Here is a 22,911-nt window from a genome sequence, read left to right as displayed (position 1 = left end):
TCTTTCACTTCAATGACTCCACTCCTCCACCCAGCAATCGTTCCATCATTATTCATCATTCCATACATCCGTCATTATTCACTATCATTGATGATTTATAGTTTAATAATAGAAAATGGTAGTTCATCGTTACAAAACATTGACAAATTAGATTTTTCACATAATCATATTTATGGATTTGCTCATTGGAAAGATGACCGTCAACAAATTGTAGCAAAAGGTGAAAGGTCGTTGTTTTGATCGCAAAAAGCAGCTGGGACTAAACTTTTTTGGAGGTCCACTTTCTCGCCAACTAATGAAATGACAGAAATTCCCCCCGAAGCGAGTCAAGACAAAGATGTTTGCCTTGTGTAGGCGCCACAACATGTCACCTGAGAAAATAAAAATAAAATTAAAATATATAAATAGGAATTAGCCTATCATATATGTGAGTAAAAATAGTAATACAGGACGAATACATGTATAATTATGATTTTTTTTCTTCTTCTAAATAATGCAGTTGTGGTCAAATTGTAAGGTTGTAAGGTGTCAATAAGGTGACATGCGCATGCGCATCAACATTGACATTTTTTTGGGCCCCTCCCTGGGCTTCTTCATCACGTCACATCAAGGCAGCATATATATACACACACATACACACACACACCCCAAGACCACCCTGAGCGCGAGACTCCATTTAGTAGGGGGCGGGGGAGTCCAGCGACAAAGAGAGAGAGAGAGAGAGCGAGAGAGAGAGAGAGAGAGAGAGAGAGAGAGAGAGAGAGGGTGGGGGTCTCGCGTGCCGAAGAAGGGGCGAGGGAGAAGAGGAAGTGCACGCGGAGGTGGATCTCCTCCATGAAGCTAAAGCTAACTAGCTAACATGTTGTTGCCGCTGTGTGTTTGCTAGCGGATCGCCCTGGACTCCCTATCCGCCCTGAGGTGCATCATGCCCGGATGGAAGAAGAACATCCCGGCCTGTCTGCAAGCGGACCAGGAAGGAGGTAAGAGCGAGCGAGCAGCGCCGCCGACTCGCCAACGTCTCCCGTTTCGCTCACTCTTTGCGCGCGCGTGCGCGTTCGCTTGCGTTTGCCGGCTTTTTGGCGCCGCGCGCGTGAAAGTTGACGTTGAGCGTGCGCGTGTGGCGCGCCGGCTGATCTTGACATCGGATCGTGACGTGACGTGAGGTGACGTCTGTTGACGTGACGTCATGTAAGGTGACGGTGCTTCACGTTACGTCACGTCACGTCGAGTCAGCAGGTGAAGCTAGCAGTTTAGCTTAGGCTAGCAGGCCCACCCACCTGCTGACCTGCCGGCTGTTGCCCTCCTGCGTGGCTGGGGCAGGAGCACTAAAAGCGGCCTGGAGGCGCCGGTTAGCCGCCCCCTCCCCACACCCCCTTCGCTTGACTGAAATCTGTGCTGTATTTGTGAGCTCACACGTCGACATTAATCAGTGTAACACCAGCGAACCATCATAAATAAAACTGTTTATAAGTCAAAGTGACGTGTAGGTCATCACCATCACTAAGGATTAAGTCGTTATTCATATTGAACGGTAAATGTCCTCATAAATTTGTCGAATACTGTAGTTGTGTCATGGACCTTATTGTTTTTATAATCCAAATATATTCTCAAGTCTGTTGTTTTCGTTTTCACAGTATCATGCACATCACTGATGATTGATTCATTTTTTTCATCTGTTTAAAAATAACACTCCTGTAAGAATGGATAAAAATAGACAATAGAAGGAATTACTAGAAATGAAAAGATCAATCATCTCGTGTGCACTAAAATATTAACACGGCAGTTAAAAATGACATGACTGCATATGCTTAAGTAGGCTACTGACCTCACTGTACTTAGAATAAAGGTACTTACTGATGTACTCTGCTTATGTACAATACATTACACATACTACATACAGAAGTACAGATATTACTGTAATTGAGTAACAAACACTGCAAGTACTGGTACACTATCAACATAAATACTGCCCTTTCTTACGCGACTTATTATACGTTAATATTTGGATTGTTACATTCACACCATTTGTTTTGCAACACTAATGTGACATCGTACCACACTTTCGGCCTGCATGCGCGCACACACACCCCCACACACACAGTGTCCTTTAAGAGGTGCTGATGTCACAACTCTGCTCATCCTTGTCCTCTGGATTAGTCAAGCAAACCTGCGTGCGTGTGATGCACTTGAATCTTTTTATGCGCGACACATTTTACAAGAACGTGCGTGCGGTCGTTGCTCACACAACTCACACATCATCGTCACAGCTAACAATAAAATGCTGACGCGTGCGACTGTGTATGAAAACACTTTTTTTGTGTTTTAGTGCAACTTTTGTCCTTAATTTGTTGCACTGGCGCACACACGCACATTCAGCCCTGGGCAGCATCCAGGTGGAGCGCCGAGCTGCTGGCATCAAACAAACATCATGTCATTTTCTGCTTGAATTCGCCCAGCATGCACACACACACACATTGCATCAGTAGGGTGTGTGCGTGTATTGTGAGATGGTGCACCTGTTTGGCATATCTGCTTTCATTGAGAAGTCACTATAGCTTCCCCTTATTATGTGCGTGCCCATTAGGAATCAAGGTCAGTTACTCGGGCATCTTACTAATACTACTGTAGACGAGATTCTACTAACTTGGCTACAATGTACTCGACTGAGTTGTACTAAGCAACATTATACTATGCATTTTAGATCTTTAGATTCTCCTGTCACAATTAATCGACAAGTAATCAATTATCAATTTAATCAACATCTATTTTAATAATCGAGTAATCATTTGAAGCCATTTTTTTTTCAATTAAAATTGTCCAAATCCTCTTGTTTTTAGCATATCAATAGTATTTTATATACTGAACATATTTGTTCACTGATGTCTGTAGTCTGTAGTAAAGAAGACTGATTAACTTCTTTGTTTAATCAAAATAAAACATTACATAACATAGTACAACAATTTTTTTTTTTAATCACTATACGAATACAAAATACAAAATAAACACCAAACGGGTTAACAAACAGTAATCAGGGGGAAAATGCTTTTGTAATACCCTTTAAGGCAAAATTAAAATAAATCTGTTGAAATTAATCGATTGAATAATTGATTATCCATCCATCCATCCATTTTCTTGACCGCTTATTCCTCACAAGGGTCGCGGGGGCTGCTGGCGCCTATCTCAGCTGGCTCTGGGCAGTAGGCGGGGGACACCACGGACTGGTTGCCAACCAATCGCAGGGCACACAGAGACGAACAACCATCCACACTCACACGCACACCTAGGGACAATTCGGAGCGCCCAATTAACCTGCCATGCATGTCTTTGGAATGTGGGAGGAGACCGGAGTACCCGGAGAAGACCCACGCGGGCCCGGGGAGAACATGCAAACTCCACCCAGGAAGGTCCGAGCCTGGACTCGAACAGGAGACCTCAGAACTGGGAAGCGGACGTGCTAACCACTCGACTACCGTGCCGCCCTGAATAATTGATTAATCAATTCTAAAAATATTTGACAGCACTATTCTCCTTTAATAGTTTCTACTAAACAACATAATTCTGCACACTACATACTACGTTGTACAAGAATTGATTATCTCATTTGCTCCCAAAAACGTATAAATACGTTCTATTTTAAATGTTACCATGCTGCCACAGACATATTTATACGTTTTTTTTTAATGTTGGTTTGATGCAGCCTCTGAACTAATGAGAACGGTTGAAGCAATGGTAGTTATTACAAAAACGGCCAGCAGGTGGCAGCAGAGTATAAGAGATCAATCAGGGCCATGTTTCCACCACAGTTTTAAACAGATTTGTGAATAATGATGAAACTTCGCTTTATTCTAATGCTAATTGCTGCAAAATGGAAACAGATCGATATATACTTTTTGTTTTTTTCTGATGAAAGAAAAGACTCTAATCTTGCTTTTGGTAGGTTCCATGTTTTTATACTAATAGAACACAATATTTTGTGGGCCTTGCAAAAGCAGTCAAAATCAAGTAAAACAGCCAGGGAGTGAATGAGTTAAACAAGACTGCATTCTACTCAACTACAAACAAAGTATGACAAGCTACATCTAAATAAAAAACTAGAGTCTCCTTGACTAAATTCTATTACAAAAGTTTCTTATTAAGAGTGATTTAACTAGACAACATTCTGCTGCACTGCTTTCTAATTCTACTCGACTACGTTGTACAAGAATTGATTATAAGACTGCATTCTGCTCAACTACATATTACTAGCTACATCTGAATAGACGAGATGAGCCGCAACTAAACTACGGCCCATGGGCCATTTGCCATCCATTTTTCAGCGGCCCGCACCATATTCTAAAAAATTACATTTGACACATCCCGCAAGCTTAATAAAAAACTAAAAAAAAAGAACAAGAGAGAGAGAGTAGGTGGGCACAATGAGAAGGGAGGGTGTTGGAAAAAAAATATGTGCCACTAATAAATTGGTGAGTTCAATCTATGCAAAGATACAAATAAACTACTTATGACTGAAATAACACCATTTGTCTTCAAAACATCCATCCATCCATCCATTTTCTTGACCGCTTATTCCTCACAAGGGTCGCGGGGGCTGCTGGCGCCTATCTCAGCTGGCTCTGGGCAGTAGGCGGGGGACACCCTGGACTGGTTGCCAGCCAATCGCAGGGCACACAGAGACGAACAACCATACACACTCACACGCACACCTAGGGACAATTCGGAGCACCCAATTAACCTGCCATGCATGTCTTTGGAATGTGGGAGGAGACCGGAGTACCCGGAGAAGACCCACGCGGGCACGGGGAGAACATGCAAACTCCACCCAGGAAGGTCCGAGCCTGGACTCGAACCGGAGACCTCAGAACTGGGAAGCCGACGTGCTAACCACTCGACTACCGTGCCGCCCGTCTTCAAAACACATCAAGCTAATTCAGTTTTAGAAGCAAAAATTGTTTCTTTCACTCTGTTCTGTGTCCAGGACAGATGACTGATTAATGATTAAAGAGCCTCAAGTAACTGTTTAAAAAATGGTCAGCTTGCGACAGTTTGCTCTATTTTTGGATCTGAAGGTGGATATTGGGTTTTATTTAATGTTCCTTGCAGGGGTGGAACTAGTATAGTGGGATACAGGGCCAAGGACACCCCCAAATTTATTCATCTATTTGCCTTTTCACCTTTAACTGCAAGCTGTTATGTAGCATAATTTCAAAAAATAACTCTAAAATATCAACACTAATGACTTGATTGGTTGATTTCAGTGTGTTCACATTTCAAAGCAGTCCTTGGATGCTTTCATTTTTCTGTTTGCAGCCCTGAAATGCCATTTCTCTGAGACTGGATTCGACTAGACCACATTATACTCAACTAAACTCTACTTTGTAGATTCCACTGTATTCTTTTGGTGTGTGTGCGTGTCCATTAGGAATGAAGGTCAGCCACTCAGACGTCCATTTGGCAAAGCACCTCAGGCTTCGTCACGTGTGCCTCAATGCATTGTGGGCTGTCGCCGCTTGCTTTTCAACCCGACAGCAGTCTACTAGCTGATTGGTCACAGATCGTATTGACGACATGAAGTGAGGACAATATTGATGATGTTGATATACGCTGCATGGCCTGAAAGCGTCCAGGCGGGGGAGCAGCAGGATAAGCCGCCGCGTGTGGAGAATGTGATTAAGCGCACACTTGCATGCACTCCGCTGGGCAGCCAATGGCAGCAGAGCGGCACCCGGGCCCGCGAGTGATATGCAAATGAGCGCTATGCAAATGAGGTCGCTTTTTGTCATTTTTAGCAGCTCTCGCTCTCTTTCTCGACCAAATGCCAGTCTGTCCTTCTGAAGGCACGATGGTCTTCTTTCCTTTTAGAGAAATGACAAATGTGATGCATCGGTCGTTGTTTTGTCAAAACAATGAGTTATTTTCACTGTTTGGAAGCAACCACAAGAGGGCACAATCAATTCAGCCCAACTAGTTTGCTGCCTAAACAGTAGGGATGTAACAATATCCAAACATCACTGTAGATAAATATTACAATATGAATCCCGCGATACGATAATATATCACAAAATTGTGGAGAAGCTGACGATATAAAAAAGCTCATAATAAGGTATAAAAAACTCACGATATTCTATAGAAAACAAAAAAATCTGGGAGAAAAAACACAATATTGTATTTTTGTACATCATAACAGCAATGACAGAGAAATTGACTTGTGTCAATGTCATTGTCATGTGTGCCTATTGGCTCATCTATCTTAGTGGTGTCCAAACTACGGCCTGGGGCCCATTTGCGGCCCGCCATCCATTTTCTAGCGGCCCTCAGCATATACAAAAAAAAATTACTTTTGACACAGTCTGCTTTTCTAGATATGCAACTAAGCTATTTAAATCCATCCATTTTCTTAACCGCTTAGTCCTCACATGGGTTGCGGGGGTGCTTGAGCCTATCCCAGCTGGCTTCGGGCAGTAGGCGGGGTACAACCTGAACTGGTTGCCAGCCAATCACAGGCGTGTTTAATAAAGTCAGACAATTTCAAAATGGCCCTAGCATCCTTCAATTATTCTGTATTTGGCCCTCAAAGGAAAAAGTTTGTGTAGTTGTGGGAATGCTTAGTTGTTGTGATTTTTATTCTCCACACATTTCTTGCCACGTAACAACTCCCACATAATACTTCCAATTTACAACTAGCTTCTAAAATTCACGTCTCAGCTCCCGAGGTGTATATATATATCGTCTGATTCCACATTACTTACAGTATTTGCACAATTTAACATTTAACATCAACTTTTACCCATTCATTTTCAATGGGACAGACATTGAACTTTTTCTAAGTATCACTTTCCACGCCCACTTCCATACATATCATCATTACCAGGTGTCTGATACTGCTCGGTGGCACAGTTGGTAAAGCGCATTGTCCAGTAATCGGGAGGTTGTAATTTCATAATTTATCTCTCAATTTACTTCATAAGCATTCCACATGCATTCAAATTTGAGCATCAGCTATTAGCATTCAGCTTTCAGCATTCCCTCACAATTTCTACACAAATTGCACTTAGTCTGGTTCACAATGTTGTGTTTGACTGTAGCGGGCAGAGAGTAATGTTTTTTTGACAGAGATGTTGAAAAAGATTTGCCGGTATGACAGATTTATAGGAGTGATAACCGCCAAAACACTCATAATTAAAATTAGACTGCACTAATGAACTAACCACCAGAGGATGATAGAAATGGCATACAACCTTGACAAGAAATTAGATGATACGACTCAAGCTGATTTTAAACTCAAAGCTGCCCGGTTGCATCATGGGAATTGTAGTTCTTATTCGACCCTGGTATGCACTTCCCTTCCTTCCTGTCCTTTGTGGAAATCCCTGTCATTCCTTGACTGAATGGAGCCCTCCCCTGCCCCTCAGCGGAATCAAGTGTGTGTGTGTGTGTGTGTGTGTGTGTGTTCGGGGGGGGGGTGCGCGTCATAAAAAGAGGAATGAATGGTGCAAAGGATGGAGGGATAAATGAGTGGAGGATGTAAGGAAGGAAGGAAAGAAGAAAAGTCATGTCTGCTGACTCTTCAAGTGCACATTACACACACACACGCTCACAAAGCGTGTGTATGTGTGTGTGCTGCAAGCGCTGTGATTGGCTGAAACAGGACAGGAGGAGGCTGCAGAGGAGGCGAGGCTACAAAGTGCGCGTGCCATCCAGAGGTGCGTGCGTGTGCGCGAGGAGAAACCTGATCCTGACTTTCTTTTGTGTGGAACGACGCTTCCCGTTAGCGACGCTCGCGACTAGCCGCGCGTTATAGCCGTGCGTGTGCGTGCGTTAGCCCGGTGAGGATGGAGCGCTTCCTGGCTCTCCTGCGCCTGCTCCAAAGGAGGCGCAGGAGGAGGTACCGCGCCGACGACGACTACCAGGAAGGATACGACGACGTCTACTTCTACACTAGCAAGTACCACACGCGCCTGCTACGTGAGTGGCACACCTGCAACAGATGCACATTGGGACACTTGTGTACGCACACACGTTCATCTCACACAGACATACAGGTACACAAAGACAAAAACACCCCCACTGTCACCTCACACACACTAATTGCATATACACAAATCACATCCACACACATACATCTCTCACACGCACATATTGTTCACATGTGTACACAATGTGTGTGTGTCTGTATGCACTTTGATGTATAATTGAAGAGCTTGCAGGTGAAGATGAGACACCAGGTGCGTTGTAGAAAATAACAAGTGTTGATACAGCGCAGGAATTTCAACAACATCGCCAAGCACTACTTTTACCTTCTAAACACCCACGCATACACATGCACACAAGCTACTACTAGTTAGCTAGTTAAAAGACAAAAGCAATACAACGTAACTGTGTTTTGCAAGGGTCACCAACTTTTATTGGAACGTTTATTGGAGCTACTTTTTGTGTACTGATTAATATGAAGGGCTGTCAGTTAGGGATGTAACGATAACGGCAATATCGTGATATCGTGATATTAAAACGGCCACAATATATCGTCAATATATCGTATATAACTCTTTTACTGTCACACATTATCAAAAAACAACCCCCAATGCCAGCGGATTTCGAGCATTTTAACTCATTTTTCGAAGCAAACACAATATTGTGTTCTTTTGCTACATATAGTGTACAACATGGGTACCACATGAAAGATTGCATTCCATTCTTTCATTCGAAAAAAAAGTATGTTTCTACCTTATTCCGTTCTTTAGTAACCACCATCTGAAAATAGGTAATTTGAGTGACATTGAGCGAAAATTGAAAAGAAAAGATAAATTTTCTCCACAACAGTGACTTTGATACTAATATTTTTTGTTTCGTGACGCTCCGTCAAATTAAGTTTAATGTTACACAGGCTTTGATCATTCACGTCAGCCTTGAAAACGTTCTATTTCATCAGATTGTGTCATGTTTCATTGTAATTCGCAGCTCTAGTTAGGGCCTGAGCAGCTATGAGGTTAAATAAACTTGAGTTGAGTTGAGTTGAGTTGAGTAATTCCATACACCGGCATCCCATTGAAAAGAGATACAATGCTGCCATCTGCTGGCCATAGTTAGTGGGTGTTTTTGATTTCACAACTCATTGACCCAGCTGCGCTGCACTTGGACGTTGCACCGACCACTGATATATTTAAGAAAGAAAAAAAAAAAAAAAGGTAGTTGACGTCACATAATGTTTATGGCGGCATACACTGGGATTCTACTAAACGTTATTAAACGTTTTTGCCGGTCAAAGAGTTAAAAGCAGCTCACTTGTTAAAAAAAAGTCAGGTTGATTTCCATTTGTGCAATTCTAGCACCCTCTGGTGGCTATCTTTTTTTTTTTCTTTTTTTTTTTCTTTTTTCTTTTTCTTTAGTGAAGTTTGATTTTCATAAGGCATGTTTTGGCCCTTCTATGTTTAAAGTCCATGCTAATGGTCAGATGAAGGGGCACGTAATGTGCTTGTGAACCGAGTCAACATGTGGAGGAACTCGATGTGCGCTTAATTAGCAAGTGCCTCAATATTAAAGGGATACTTCACTTATTTAGCCCATTATAGCAATAAAAAGTTCAGATTTTGTCGATAATTAATTTGATACTTTCATTATTTTTCACGTACAATTAGTACCTTTAGAAACACACTTTGCAACTTTCTGTCGACTGAAAATGACATCACAAGGGCTCAGGTAACCAATCACAGCTCACCTGTTTTCAAGGTTTGGTCATGTGACATTCACAAGCTGAGCTGTGATTGGTTACCTGAGCCCTTGTGATGTCATTTTCAGTCGATAGCAAGTTGCAAAATGTGTTTTTTCAAAGGTACTAATTGTACATGAAAAATAATGAAAATATCAAATTTATTATAGGCAATTTATTACAGGTTTGACTGCCAGAAATGGCTAAATAAGTAAAGTATCCCTTTAAGTGTTATTAGAGGCAGTAGTTTGTTTATATGCATTGCTGTAATGTACAAATACACACGATTGTGTGGGATTTTTTTTTTGTATGAGCTCATTTTTTTTTCTACAATATTGGGACCTTTTTTGTATCGCCAACTTCCCTACAATATCGTGATAATTATCGTATCGTGACCTTCATATCGTGTTAATATTGTATTGTGATGTTTGGAAATCATTACATCCCTACTGCCAGTTTCATACACGCTTATAATATAATACATTTTCCAAAATGATCTTAATTTAGTCATATTAACGAAAAAAAACCTTCAGTTGTGTGAAGACACTGATCACGTTCATGATTGCATGCTATAATTATGAAGAATGATTTCACAATAGGAAATTGATAAATATCACTTTTAAGCACTATTTCTATAAATCTCAATCTGGTCCGCTTGCAGTGTTCACTGCAACAAAATTCCTTGGAAATCACAATCTCACTGTTGAGCTATTTTTACAACAGGCCGGGCTGGCTTCTTATGGAGTCCTGGAGGGCACCATGTGGGTGACCCCTGGTCTTGTGTGTGTGTGTTTTTGCTACATGATCGGGCCCATATTGTGGGATTTTACAGACTTGTGGGCACCACTTGTCCCTGTGGGGCCATTTTGGAGGGCCCCACAACTTTAGACCTCTTTTTGAGGGTCAGGACTTGGTTTTAAGAGTTTAGGTTTGAATTGGGTTATGGTTGGGGTTAAGGTCAGGGGCTAGGAAATGCATTATGTCAATATGATGGCCCCACAAAGATAGTACCACAAACTTGTGTGTGTTTGACTGCCTTAAAAAGTGCCCTGATCTTTATTTTCTATTTATTTTTTATTTGCAAAGCGCTGAGCTTTATAAGGGAACTTCAGTCGACGCGATTGTAAAATAAGACCTTGGCATTTATCTATAAAGCACACAAACATCAATGGTGCAACATGGTTGTGTAGTATGCGTGTGTTTACATGTGGCGTGTGGGCCTGCAACGTGGCGACAATACGGCTGCATACATTTGCATATTAATGAGGCAGAATGATGTCAGATCCCTGCCACTCATGTTGTCCACGTGTCAGCGCCTTGCCTAATTAGCCTTTGAAATCATCATGTGTGTGTGTAAGCAAGTCAAGTCATCTATATTTTAAGTAGTTATACTTACAGTATGTAATATAGTGACTATGTTTACATGCAGTCAATATTCAGTAAATCAGAGGTCTTATTCGAGTTTTTATAAACCCGAATTAAAGCAACCTGAATATTGCCAATATTCAGGTTTTAAAAGGGTTATTGCCTGCATGTAAAGGTAGTCAGTGTTGTGTCAGTACTTACTGTATACAATGTATGCAGTGTATCCAAGTAGTGTCATGTCAGTACTCTTGGCTGCCAAACAGCACATCCACTTCCTGTTTGCTCCCCTGCTATTAACGCTAATCACTAAGTGCTAAGTATACGGTGTGTATGTGAGTGCATGTGCCATTCTAACATGTTGTCACCAGTCTGCAGTCGAACGGAATGGCCGGAGTGTACTTGAACGCCACATCCTCTTTTAGACTATTTCAGCTCAGCCATTTAGCAGACCAGCGTGTGCGTATGTCTTACATGTCTAAAAATTGCTCTTTCTACTTGCGGGGTCGCTCACGCCCTTCAATTATTCATCAGCTTGTTGCCATGGTAACAGCCGCAGCAGTGTGCACGTGTGTCATGATACATCTCATTATACACGTGTACCGTGAAATGTGGCCAAATGGGGATTTTGGAACTGGAGGGGGACAGGGACCATATATAAACCCAATTACAATGAAGTTGAGACATTGCGTTAGTATACAGTGATTTGCAAATCATGTTCAACGTATATTTAATTTAGGGGTGTCAAAATGAGTGCATTAATTTTGAGTTAATTGAAAGTTCCTTTAATGCCACAATTTTTTTAACGCGCAATTAATGAGCGCCCCTTACTTGGTAAGCCTGTACTGGGGGAATTCCATTTGCAATGTAGCAGACACACCCACGTCAAAATTTTGCAGTAGTAAATTTGTGGAGACTGGGGTCAAGTTGTATTTTACAATTTAAAAAATGTGCAGATTTTCACAAGTTATGTCATGTTAAATATTAGATAACTCTTAATAGAAAAATAAATGCACTGAGCTGTCACCAATGTCTTAAAAATGCAATTATGCCCTCTAATGGCAGAAAAATTACCTCAACACAAATCAATATCACTTTTTTTTTTTTTTTTACAGTACAGTACATCTTTTTAATTTTAACTCAATTTTATGATTATGAAATGACTATATCAAACTAAAAGATGCAACCATATTTCTATTAGTTTAACATTTTCCCCACTTTTATGTTAACCAGAGTATGGAAACTTAGAAAAAAAAATATTGTATATTTAGAACAGATATAAAATTTGTGATTAATCATGAGTTAACTATTGAAGTCATGTGATTAATTACGATTAAAAATGTTAATCACCTGACACCCCTAATTTAATTGAATACACTACAAAGACAATATATCTAATGTTCAAACTACTAAACTTTATTGTTTTTAACAAATAATCATTAGCTTAGAATTTTATGGCCACAAAACATTGCAAAAAGCTGGGACAGGTGACAAAAAAGAAAAAGTTGAGGACTGCTCATCAAACACCTGTTTGGAACATTCCACAGGCAGGTGAATGGGCTAATTGGGAACAGGTGGGTGCCATGATTGCAAGCAATGATGGGGAGAGGTTGAACAAGTGCTTGAAAAAAAATAGTCAAACAGTTAAAATGTTCCTCAACGTACAATTGCAAGAAATTTAGTGATTTTTTAAAATCATATTTGGTCCATAATACCATCAAAAGGTTGAGCATCTGGAGAAATCATTGCATATAAGACCTATCTTGCTAAAGTAGAAATAACGTACAAAATGTTTGCGAAAGTTATTACTTTTTTAAATTGAGCAAACACCTATTTTTTATTTTTTTTTATTTTTTTTACAGTGTGAGTGGTGACTGGTGCTATCTTTGACGGTGTGTTCAAGTTCCACTAAGAGTGGGAATTTAGAGTTACAAAACCATAACGCATGAGTTTGGAGAAGCAGAGCGTGAAATTTGTCAGCCTAATAACATAATAATAATAATAACGCCTTTGAGACGTTAAGTGCAAATTTCCGATAACTTAAATGAATCATTAGTGTTATCTGCGCCCATGTATGTGGCTGTTAACCTGTTTTGGATGTGATGAATTTGATTCTGTTTTTTGTTTTTTTATGCTCCAAATGCTATCCAAGGTGTGACCTTTCGGTGCTGCTCTAGTACCACCGCATATGTTAGCATTAGCATTAGCTTGACATGCAGTAGTAAGACTCACCAATGTTGTTGGATGTTGTTCTTAGTATCGGAAACTGCTTAATCTGTAAAACAAATATGTCAATATTAAAATAATCACGTTATTTTTGACACAAATTAACACACACATACACAGAGAGTGAAAAATTAATCCGCATAATCTACATCTGGAACACTGACCTACATGTGGGACTAGACGACGCCCCTTTCCGCAGTTGCAGCCAATCACATGGCATGTTGCGTTCGTGGCACCGCTTTCCCCATGGTGATGACCTCATCGTTAAGAACAGGCACACTGGGAGGTGTGTAAAGATTGATTTAAAGGGCCAGTGCACACCTTTCCCATGCAACTTTTCAATGCGGTGTAAAAAAAAGAACGTTGAGGTGTCTCATTTTAGACTTAAACGACACATTTTGTTGAATTGTGTGTGATTGTACAGTAGACTTGTACTTGAACGTTTGGTTTATTTTACACATCATACTTTACATATTTCACCTCGGCCATTTTAGTTCACGTGTGAAAAGCGTTGACACTGGTCCAACAGTCGACAGAACGTTCCAAATGTATTTTCATGCCTCGCTTATTTTACAGTAGACTTCACATTTTAAAGACTTCAGTTTGGCTGTTGAGCACGCTGTGAGGCGTGTCAAGGTTGTTTAAAGGGCCAGCGCAGGTTTTCTTTCATGAGAAGATGATGTAGTAAAATGGTATTTTGGGGGCTCTTGAGCCCTAGAGTTCAAACATGTTGACACTGGTTTGTAGTCTGTGGAATGTCCCAAGTGTACCTGAATGCCTCGTTGTTTTTCAACTTCATTTTAAGCTTCACTTTAAAGACTTCAGCTCTGCCTTTTAGCACACTGGGTGGTATTTGAAGGTTGACTTAAAGGGCCGGCGCACATTTTCTTTCCATGCACCTCTGAGAAGCGGCGTGGCCAGGGGGGCTCTTAAGCATGTGGATTGCTCTTACATGTTTTTTGACTTCTCCCATCCTCTGATGTTTGATGCACTTCCTCCATACCCCATTCATGGGCATCCTCAAACCTCCCCCTCTTCATCGTCATCACACCATCAGATCAGACTCCCCCTCCCCCCTCCCATCCTCATCCTCATTTCATGGCGGCGCTCCACATCTGCAGCGCCCTCCCCCCTCCTCGTCCTCCTCGCTCGTCGTCCTCTTCCTCATCTACGTGATGGCGTCTGCGTGAGGAGGCGCCTGGCTCGCGGTGGCCGAACGACGGGAGAAGCGAGAGGCAACGGGACGATCAGGAGGGAGAGGAGGAGAGGGTTGCGGCGGTTTAGTGTGCATGGCGCTGGCTGGGCAGCCGGCGACGCCGAGCTGGGGGCTTCATCATGATCGCCGTGTCGTTCAAATGCCGATGTCAGATCCTGCGCAGGGTGAATAAAGGTAGAGCTACATGCGGAGAACAAGATAGAGAGCAGGATGACAGTATCGTTGACAGGAAATTGATCACTGATTGACAATCGTATGTGTGTGTGGGATGAGAGCGCTTTGTAGTGTGAGAGTGAGAGAAAGAGAGAGATGTAAAATTCATGATGTCAGATAACGAGGAAGACAAGTGCTGGCGTCATCATGTGTACCGTGTGTGTAGCGTGTCGCTACGGTTTAGTGTGTGCGAGTGCAGGAGTTGTGGGATTGGTGGGAAGAGAAGAGAACTCAGTGTGTGATCCATCATCACAACACTTCTACGGTCTTAGTCTTGATCTTCTCACTCTTCTTTTTCACCTTCTTCATTGGAGAGGAAGTAAAGCATTTAATGTGTTGTGGTTGCAGATGAAGGTCCGTACACCAAACACTCGACGGGCTCGCGTCCGTCAGACGGCGCGCTGGCCATCAGGAGGCAGAGCATACCAGGTAATTGCTAATACTAACTCACCGGAAAGCATTCAGTGACGTGGTCATGTGACTGCAATCCCCAGATGAGTTCCGGGGGTGCACGCTGGTGGAGCTGATAAAGAAGGAGGGCACCACGCTGGGGCTGACCGTGTCGGGTGGCATCGACAAGGACGGGAAGCCGCGGGTGTCCAATCTGAGGCAGGGCGGAATCGCCGCCAGGTAGGAAGCCTGCAGTCGGACTATAGGCTGCTTCTTATTGTCGCCTAAAGAACAAGAAGAGAAAGGTTTGCTTTTTTCAGAGAAAGCTGTCATCCCAAGAGAAGCTTCTAGTCCAAAAAGAACGGTACTTGTCGAGAGAGACGGTTCTAGTCCTTCAAGAAGGGCCTAGTCTCAACAGAAGGTTGTCGTCCATAGCGACGCTTCTATCTCAAGGAAAGCTAACCCTAAAAGAATGGTCTTGTCCCAAGTTAAAGTTTTAGTCTCAAACGAAGGCTGTAGTCCAGCGATAAGGGTGCAGTCCCCAGAGAAGGTTCTAGTCCATGGATGGTTTCTTGCCTTGAAAGGAAGCCCTAATCCCCAGGGAATATTTTAGTCTTGAGAGACGGTAATAAGCATGAGGGAAGGTTCTTATCCCAAAGAGAAGGTTATGGTCTCAAAAGTGGGGACTAATCCCAAAGGTTCTGTCCCAAGTGAAGGTTCTAGACCAAAGATAAGAGAAGTTTCTAGTTCCAATTGAAGGGTATAGTTTCGACAGAACTATTTAGTTCCAAGGGAATGTTATAGTTGTGAGATTAGGTACTCTACAACGTGATTGTAGTAGGAAAAGGTTTTATTGTACCCCCCAAAGCTAGTCTTTATAAAATGTACTAGGCCCAAGAGAATGGTCTAGATAGAAGATTCTAGTCTTGCACTCTAAAAACAGTTGAGCCAAAAATAAGACAAATTGGGTCAAAAAGGGATCAACTCAAATGTTTCAATCATTTTCAACCAAAACAAAAATGGGTCAAATGAATAACACACTAAACAACACCAAAAATGGGTTTTGGGTTTACAAAGTAAATAACTAACCCCAAACATTGGGTTGATCACCCCCCCAAATCGGGTTATTTTGTGGGTCATTCATTTGACGCAACTTTTTGGTTTAAATAAACAAAACAAAAAGTTGGATCAATCCCTTTTTGACGCAATTTGGGTTATTTTTTACCCAAATGTTTTTTATGCAGAACCCAAAACATTGAGTTAGTCCCCCCAAAAATTAGTTAGTTGGGTGGGTGGGTTATTCATTTGACCAACGTTTTGGTTCTAATTGACACAACTGTATTTAGAGTGCAAGGTTCTAATTCTCAGAGAAGGTTCCAGTCCCCCAGGGCAGTTCAAGTCTCCAGAGAGTGAACTAATCCCAAGAGACTGGTTTTGTGAAGGTTCTGGTCCTGGGATATGGTTCAAGTCCCCAGAGAAGGTTCTAGAGGAGTTAGAGTGAGGCTCAAGCTGAAGTTCATTCATCTCATAGTTCCAAGTGTGAAACACAAACTAAATCTTTAGTGTATGTCCAAAGTTAAGTTTCATGCAATAAACTTTCCTGACCTTGTTGCCGGTGGCATCAGGAGTGACCAGCTGAACGTCGGCGACTACATCCGCTCGGTGAACGGCATCAACCTGGCCAAGTTCCGCCACGACGAGATCATCAGCCTGCTGAAGAACGTCGGCGAGCGCGTGCTGCTGGAGGTGGAGTACGAGCTGCCGCCCGTCTGTACGTACGCACGCGCCGCCTCCCGTATCCTTCGCATGACCTCCACCTGCCCCTTGACCTGTCGTTGACGTGTTACGTTGCAGCCGTGCAGGGCTCGGGTGTCATGTTCAAGACTGTGGAGGTGACGCTACACAAGGAAGGAAACAGCTTCGGATTTGTCATCAGAGGTGTGTGTGTGTGCGCGTGTGTGTGTGTGTTGAGTGCGTGTGGTCCTAAATATTGACATAAATGTATGTCATGTAGGCGGAGCCAGTGAAGACAGGAACAAGTGTCGACCCATTGTCATAGCAACCGTACGCTCGGGAGGGCCTGCAGACAGGTAAGTTGACCCCCAATTTTTTATTTTTTATTGACAATAATATGTTCTATGCTAATAATATGTTATGTGATCTATTCTATCTCAGCGGGTGGCCATTTTGCCACTTGCTGATGACTGAAGATGACATCACAGTTGCTCGGGTTTCAGGTAACAACCAATCACAGCTCAGCTTCAGAAAATAGGGACGTTGTGATTGGTTGTTGCCTGAGCAACTGTGACGGCATCAGTCAACAGCAAGTGGCAAAATGGCCGCCCCCTCAGATGGATAAAAATGGCTGGGTTTTGCTTCATAACTCATACTCCAAAAATGTATTATTAATCAGAATGTCATGTTTATACTAGTAAGGTCACATAGTGGAACTTGAAGTTGTTTTTTTCACTAAGAATTTTGAAGTCTCGGTACTTTAGGGCGTGTGTGCGTGTATGCGCGTGTGTGTAGAGAGGGGAGCATCAAACCTGGTGACCGTCTGCTCAGCATCGATGGCATCCGTCTCCATGGCAACACGCTAGCGGAGGCCATGAGCATTCTGAAGCAGAGTGGACAGGAAGCAACCATGCTGCTGGAGTATGACGTCTCCGTCATGGGTCAGCGCACACAAACGTGCATATACACACACACACGCACACTTCCCCTAACATGTAACCTTTGCCCCTCCGTGTTTAGACTCGGTGTCTTCAGCTTCGGGTCCTCTGCTGGTGGAGGTTGCCAAGGCAACAGGCTCCAGCCTGGGCGTGGCTCTGTCCTCGTCCATGTTCTGCAGCAAGCAGGTCATCGTCATCGACAAAGTGAAACCGGCCAGCATAGCTGACAGGTGACCTTTATGCTACTCACCACGTGCACACACACCCCACATCCACGAATTAATAGACATTTATTAGTGGTGCAACGGATCATCATTGATCCATGGTCGGTTCAGATCGCGCACGATCCACGGATTGGTTGGTGGAGGGGAAAAAACAATAAGTGTGCATTCAGACATGTCAAAGAAGCTGAAATGTACTCAACGTAACACGCTGCCTACGCTAACTTCAAAATAAAGTTGACCAAATAATACATTGACGGCAATGCAAATAGCCTGAGTAGACTTTTACTTTCAAGTTGGCCCACGTCGCGGCGTGATGACTAGCTTAACTTCCCTTTTAGACATTTAGAATTTTTTTTAGCGTAGTTTTGATTGACATTAAAGTTGCGACCAACATCAACACAACGCTATCCCGAACTCAAATTCAGTCGCTAATTTAGGATGTCAAGAAACCGCTAATTAATTGCATATAATACGGCAGAAAATCTCAGACAGAAGTGGCTAGCAGCTAGCTGTTAGCATTACCAATGAGTGCTTGGCTGGTAGCTGTAAATGAGTTTGACAGAACCTTTGCCCATTAAAAAAGAAAATCATTCAAAACAAAATGTAAGTTGTGTTCCTAAATCCTAAACAGCGATTTTAGATGTTTTTAATTGATTTGGTTTTTTTGGGGGGTTTTTTCATGGAAAAAAGTGTTTTACATAATAAATGAAGACACTAAATCCTAAACGGCTATATTAGACACTTTTACTTTAATTTTTTTTATTGTATTTAATTGGAAAAAGTGTTATATGCAATAAATGAAGACACAAAATCCTAAACGGCTATATTAAACATTTTTATAAATTTTTTTGAATTTTATTTAATTGGAAAAAGTGTTTTATACAATAAATGAAGACACTAAATCCTAAATGGCTATATTAAACATTTTTATACATTTTTTTGAATTTTATTTAATTGGAAAAAGTGTTTTATACAATAAATGAAGACACTATATCCTAAACGGCTATATTAGACATTTTTATTAATTTTTTTAAACATTTTATTTAATGGGAAAGGTGTTTTATACAATAAATGAAGACACTATATCCTAAACGGCTATATTAGACATTTTTATTAATTTTTTTAAACATTTTATTTAATGGGAAAGGTGTTTTATACAATAAATGAAGACACTAAATCCTAATCGGCTATATTAGACATTTTTATATATATTTTTTTTAAATTTTATTTAATAGAAAAAAAGTGTTTTACACAATAAATGAAGACGCGAAATCCTTAATGGCTATATTAGACATTTTTATTATTAATTAAAAAAAAATTATATATATATGTATATATATATATATATATATATATATATATATATATATATATATATATATGAATGGGAAAAAGTGTTTTAAACAATAAATGAAGACACTAACTCCTAAATGGCTATATTAGACATTTTTATATATGTATTTTTTATTTTATTTAATGGGAAAAAGCGTTTTACAAAATAAATAAAGACAAAGTACTTTGTATCTTTTTTTCCCCCTTTTTTGTTTTGCCGCTCCGAACTGTGACTTTTGTGATCCACTTACGTTTATGTATGTGTGAAGGTGTGGCGCCCTCCACGCCGGCGATCACATCCTGTCCGTGGATGGCAAATCCATGGAGTTCTGCTCTCTGGCTGAAGCCACACAGCTGCTCTCCGCCTCCTGCCACAACGTCCGCATGGAGATCCTGCCGCAGCACCAGGCCCGACCGGCCCTGAACGCACCGCAGCAAGGTTCCCACACACACGCGCACATTAACGTCTCATTGGCCCTGAACGCAGCACGTACACACGATCGCTAACAAAAAACAAACTAATTCCAACTGGCCTTGAACGCACCACAGCAAGGTACCGACGCACACAGAATTTGTGGAACTGTCCCTGAAGGCAACGCATTCGTTTGAACGGACAACTTTGTCGTTCCTCTTGTCTTAACCTGAACACTGCCCTGCATGTGTGTGTGTGCATGTGTGCAGTCAAGGTGCAGCGTTCTCCCCGCCCCCTCCCCTGGGAGACCGGAACCTCCGCACCCATCCTCCCCCCTTACCACTACAACACGTATCATCCTGACCAATCAGGCGGCAGGTCGCACAACCGCCATACAAACAACCCGTGTATGTTCGCCGCTCTCTCTTGCGCTGTGTGTTTGTTGACACTTTTGTGTACCTTTAAAGGAGAAGTCAACCCAAACATTTTCTTTACAATATGTTGTGCCTCCGCTTTTATAAACACGATTAATCTTGCGTTTGTTGAATATGAATAAAGCGCCAAAATCCACTTGTTTCAGGGGGTGGCCATTTTGCCACGTGCCGTCGACTGAAAATGACATCACAGTTGCTCAGGTAACGATCAAACAGGAGAGCCGTGACAGTCGTTACCTGAGCCATTAGGCACTGTGATGTCATCTTCAGTTGACAGTACGTGACAAAATGGCCGCCCTATTAGATCGATAAAAACTAATGGAATTTGATACTATTCATATTACACAATTAAGGCAATATTACACAATCAGAATAGACTAGAGATAGACCGATATGGTTTTTGTTCAGGGCCGATACCGATTATTACTATTCAAGTAGACCGATAACCGATATTTGGAGCCGATATTCAATTTCAGTAAAGGGGGAAAAATATTGCCATAAATAAAAAAAAAACAATATAGAAATTCCAACTCTTAACTTTTTTTGCAATGCTTTAAAGGTATACTTGACTCATTGAATAATTTTCAGCAGTGAAAAGTTAATGTTTTTTCCAGAATGAATTTGATATTTTCATTATTTTTCATGTACAATTAATACCTTTAAAAAGGAATTTTTCTACTGTCGACTGATGATGACATCACCTGTGCTGAGGAAGTAGGTAACGGCCAATCGTGGCTCACCTGTTTTCTGGGTTTGGTCAGTAAACTGAGCTATGATTGGTCGTCACCTACTTCCTCAGCACAGGTGATGTCATCATCAATCGACAGCAAGTTGAAAAATTACTTTTTAAAGGTATTAATTGTACATGAAAAATAATTAAGTTACCACATTAATTATAGAAAAAAACATTAAATTTTTACTGCTGAAAATGCTGAAAAGTATCCCTTTAAATTTAGTTAGTTTTAATTAGTTTTCAGGGTGGTTCTGTTAGTTTTGATTAGTTTTAGTTAATAAATGCTTAGCTTTAGTCTAGTTTTAGTTAGTTTCAGTATTAGTTTTAGTTGTTTTGTTTTTTTTAAATGTGTATTACTTGTGCGCAACATTTAAAAAACACCATGGGAGCGACGTCATCTGAAGGTGTTTTTCTATTGGCTACTGCTAGATGACGTCACTTGTGTGTGACATACTTTCAAAATGTCCGCATTGCGGCAGTTAATATCAAAATTAATTGACTTAAAATCATCCCCAAAGGCTCATGCATTAAATTAATTACCAAAAACAAAGGACATTTTTATAATTATAGTTAGTTTTAGTTTTGGAAACATAAAATGTAGTTTTTTAAAAAGCATTTCCGTTTTAATTTGATTTCGTGAATGAAATTATTTTTTGCATTTTAGTTTTAGTTTTTTCGTTAGTTTTAGTTAACTAAAATAACCTTATTCCAGAGGTCAACACAGTTTTATATGGATCTATTATCAGCCATCAGATTTTTAAAAAGGTCGACGCCAATATTGGTACCGCTAATCGGTCTATCCCTAGTTGAGACTACTGGGGCTGCATATTATTGTCCAGAACAATTTTTGGGTTGACTTCTTCTTTAAGTGTATGCGCCTGCGTCACCTTGACGTGCGGCTGTGTGTGCCACCACGCAGCGTTGGGCCACACGTTCTCGCCGGGCTCCATGTCGGCGTACAGCCTGTCGTCCCTCAACATGACCATTCCCAGGAACGCGTATCCCACAAGTCCGAGGGGCACGCTCATGAGGAAGAAGCAGAAGAAGAAGGACTTCAAGAGCTCCTGTGAGGAACGTCTTTGTCTCGCTACAACCTGCATAGAAAGATTTGCTAACTAACTGACTAACTGCTCACATGATGCTTGTGACATCATCAACGTTTCAACTTGCCGTTGGGTAGCTTGGTAGAAAATTGCGTTTGACTTTTTTTTTTATTATTATGACATAAATGTAACCTTGCGTTTTCCTTCAGTGTCTTTGGCGTCCAGCACGGTGGGCCTGGCCGGTCAGGTGGTCCACACGGAGACCACGGAGGTGACGTTGCTAGGCGACGGCATCATGGGCTTTGGCCTCCAGCTGCAGGGCGGCGTCTTCGCCACCGAGACGCTCTCCTCGCCGCCGCTCATCGCCTACATCGACCCCGACAGTCCTGCTGAGAGGTGTGACACGCGACTTCTCGCAACATACGTAAGTCGTATATTATTAACATATGTGTGTATGTAGGTGTGGCATCCTGCAAATAGGCGACAGGATCTTGTCCATAAATGGAGTTCCTACAGAAGATTCCACTTTGGAAGAAACCAATCAGCTGCTCAGAGACTCCTCCATTACTGCACAACTCACCCTGGAGATCGAGTTTGACGTGGCCGGTATGTACTAGAGATGTAACGATAACAACAATATCGTTATATCGTGATATTAAAATTGCCACAATATAGTCCTCATCATGTCTCGATATTAGGGTTAGACCAACAATTGGTCCAGTTGATTATTGGTGCCGATATTGGGCTTTTTGACGAATATCGTTTGTTTTGTTTTTTTAATCGGACGGCTGATATAAAACCATTTTAATCTCAGGGAACTATTTCTTTTTCAGTTCATTTTATAAGAGACGTTACTAGTGACCTTCTGAACCTTTTGTTTTTGTTTGACATTAACACAAAGAAATGGGAAAGTTTAAGATTTCAGATATTTTGAACTTTTTGGAAAAAAAT

General features: G+C 41.5%; 1 protein-coding gene and 1 long non-coding RNA gene across 10 annotated transcripts in view; one reads left to right on the top strand and one right to left on the bottom strand.

The window, feature by feature from the left end:
• The first annotated feature begins 633 nt into the window (after positions 1-633).
• Positions 634-22,911, top strand: part of grip1 (glutamate receptor interacting protein 1) — a 30,629-nt gene continuing 8,351 nt past the window's right edge. For 2 of the 8 annotated variants that reach the window (XM_077500818.1, XM_077500814.1), the window contains exons 1-13: positions 14,374-14,681; positions 15,069-15,149; positions 15,215-15,350; positions 16,736-16,881; positions 16,965-17,048; positions 17,125-17,200; positions 17,640-17,785; positions 17,865-18,012; positions 19,608-19,777; positions 20,020-20,157; positions 21,837-21,983; positions 22,170-22,356; positions 22,421-22,566. In XM_077500818.1, coding sequence (XP_077356944.1) covers positions 14,627-14,681; positions 15,069-15,149; positions 15,215-15,350; positions 16,736-16,881; positions 16,965-17,048; positions 17,125-17,200; positions 17,640-17,785; positions 17,865-18,012; positions 19,608-19,777; positions 20,020-20,157; positions 21,837-21,983; positions 22,170-22,356; positions 22,421-22,566 — 1,660 coding nt within the window. In that variant the 5' untranslated portion in view covers positions 14,374-14,626. Of the gene's footprint in view, positions 981-7,593; positions 7,963-14,373; positions 14,682-15,068; positions 15,150-15,214; positions 15,351-16,735; positions 16,882-16,964; positions 17,049-17,124; positions 17,201-17,639; positions 17,786-17,864; positions 18,013-19,607; positions 19,778-20,019; positions 20,158-21,836; positions 21,984-22,169; positions 22,357-22,420; positions 22,567-22,911 lie in introns of those variants that run through there. The other 6 variants (XM_077500817.1, XM_077500816.1, XM_077500813.1 and 3 more) reach the window with 5 other exon arrangements.
• On the bottom strand, positions 13,721-19,777 carry LOC144003993 (uncharacterized). Of its 2 annotated transcripts, XR_013279156.1 has the most exons (5): positions 19,590-19,777; positions 17,657-17,727; positions 16,716-17,008; positions 15,172-15,394; positions 13,721-14,662 (listed from the first exon to the last, which is right to left on the bottom strand). It is a non-coding gene; the product is annotated as an uncharacterized LOC144003993 (long non-coding RNA). The 2 variants fall into 2 exon arrangements; XR_013279155.1 differs by lacking the exon at positions 19,590-19,777 and having other exon boundaries at positions 17,657-17,829.

The sequence above is a fragment of the Festucalex cinctus genome, chromosome 16 (assembly GCF_051991245.1).
Source record: "Festucalex cinctus isolate MCC-2025b chromosome 16, RoL_Fcin_1.0, whole genome shotgun sequence".
Classification (NCBI taxonomy): domain Eukaryota; kingdom Metazoa; phylum Chordata; class Actinopteri; order Syngnathiformes; family Syngnathidae; genus Festucalex; species Festucalex cinctus.
This window is presented reverse-complemented; position numbering and strand designations above follow the sequence as displayed.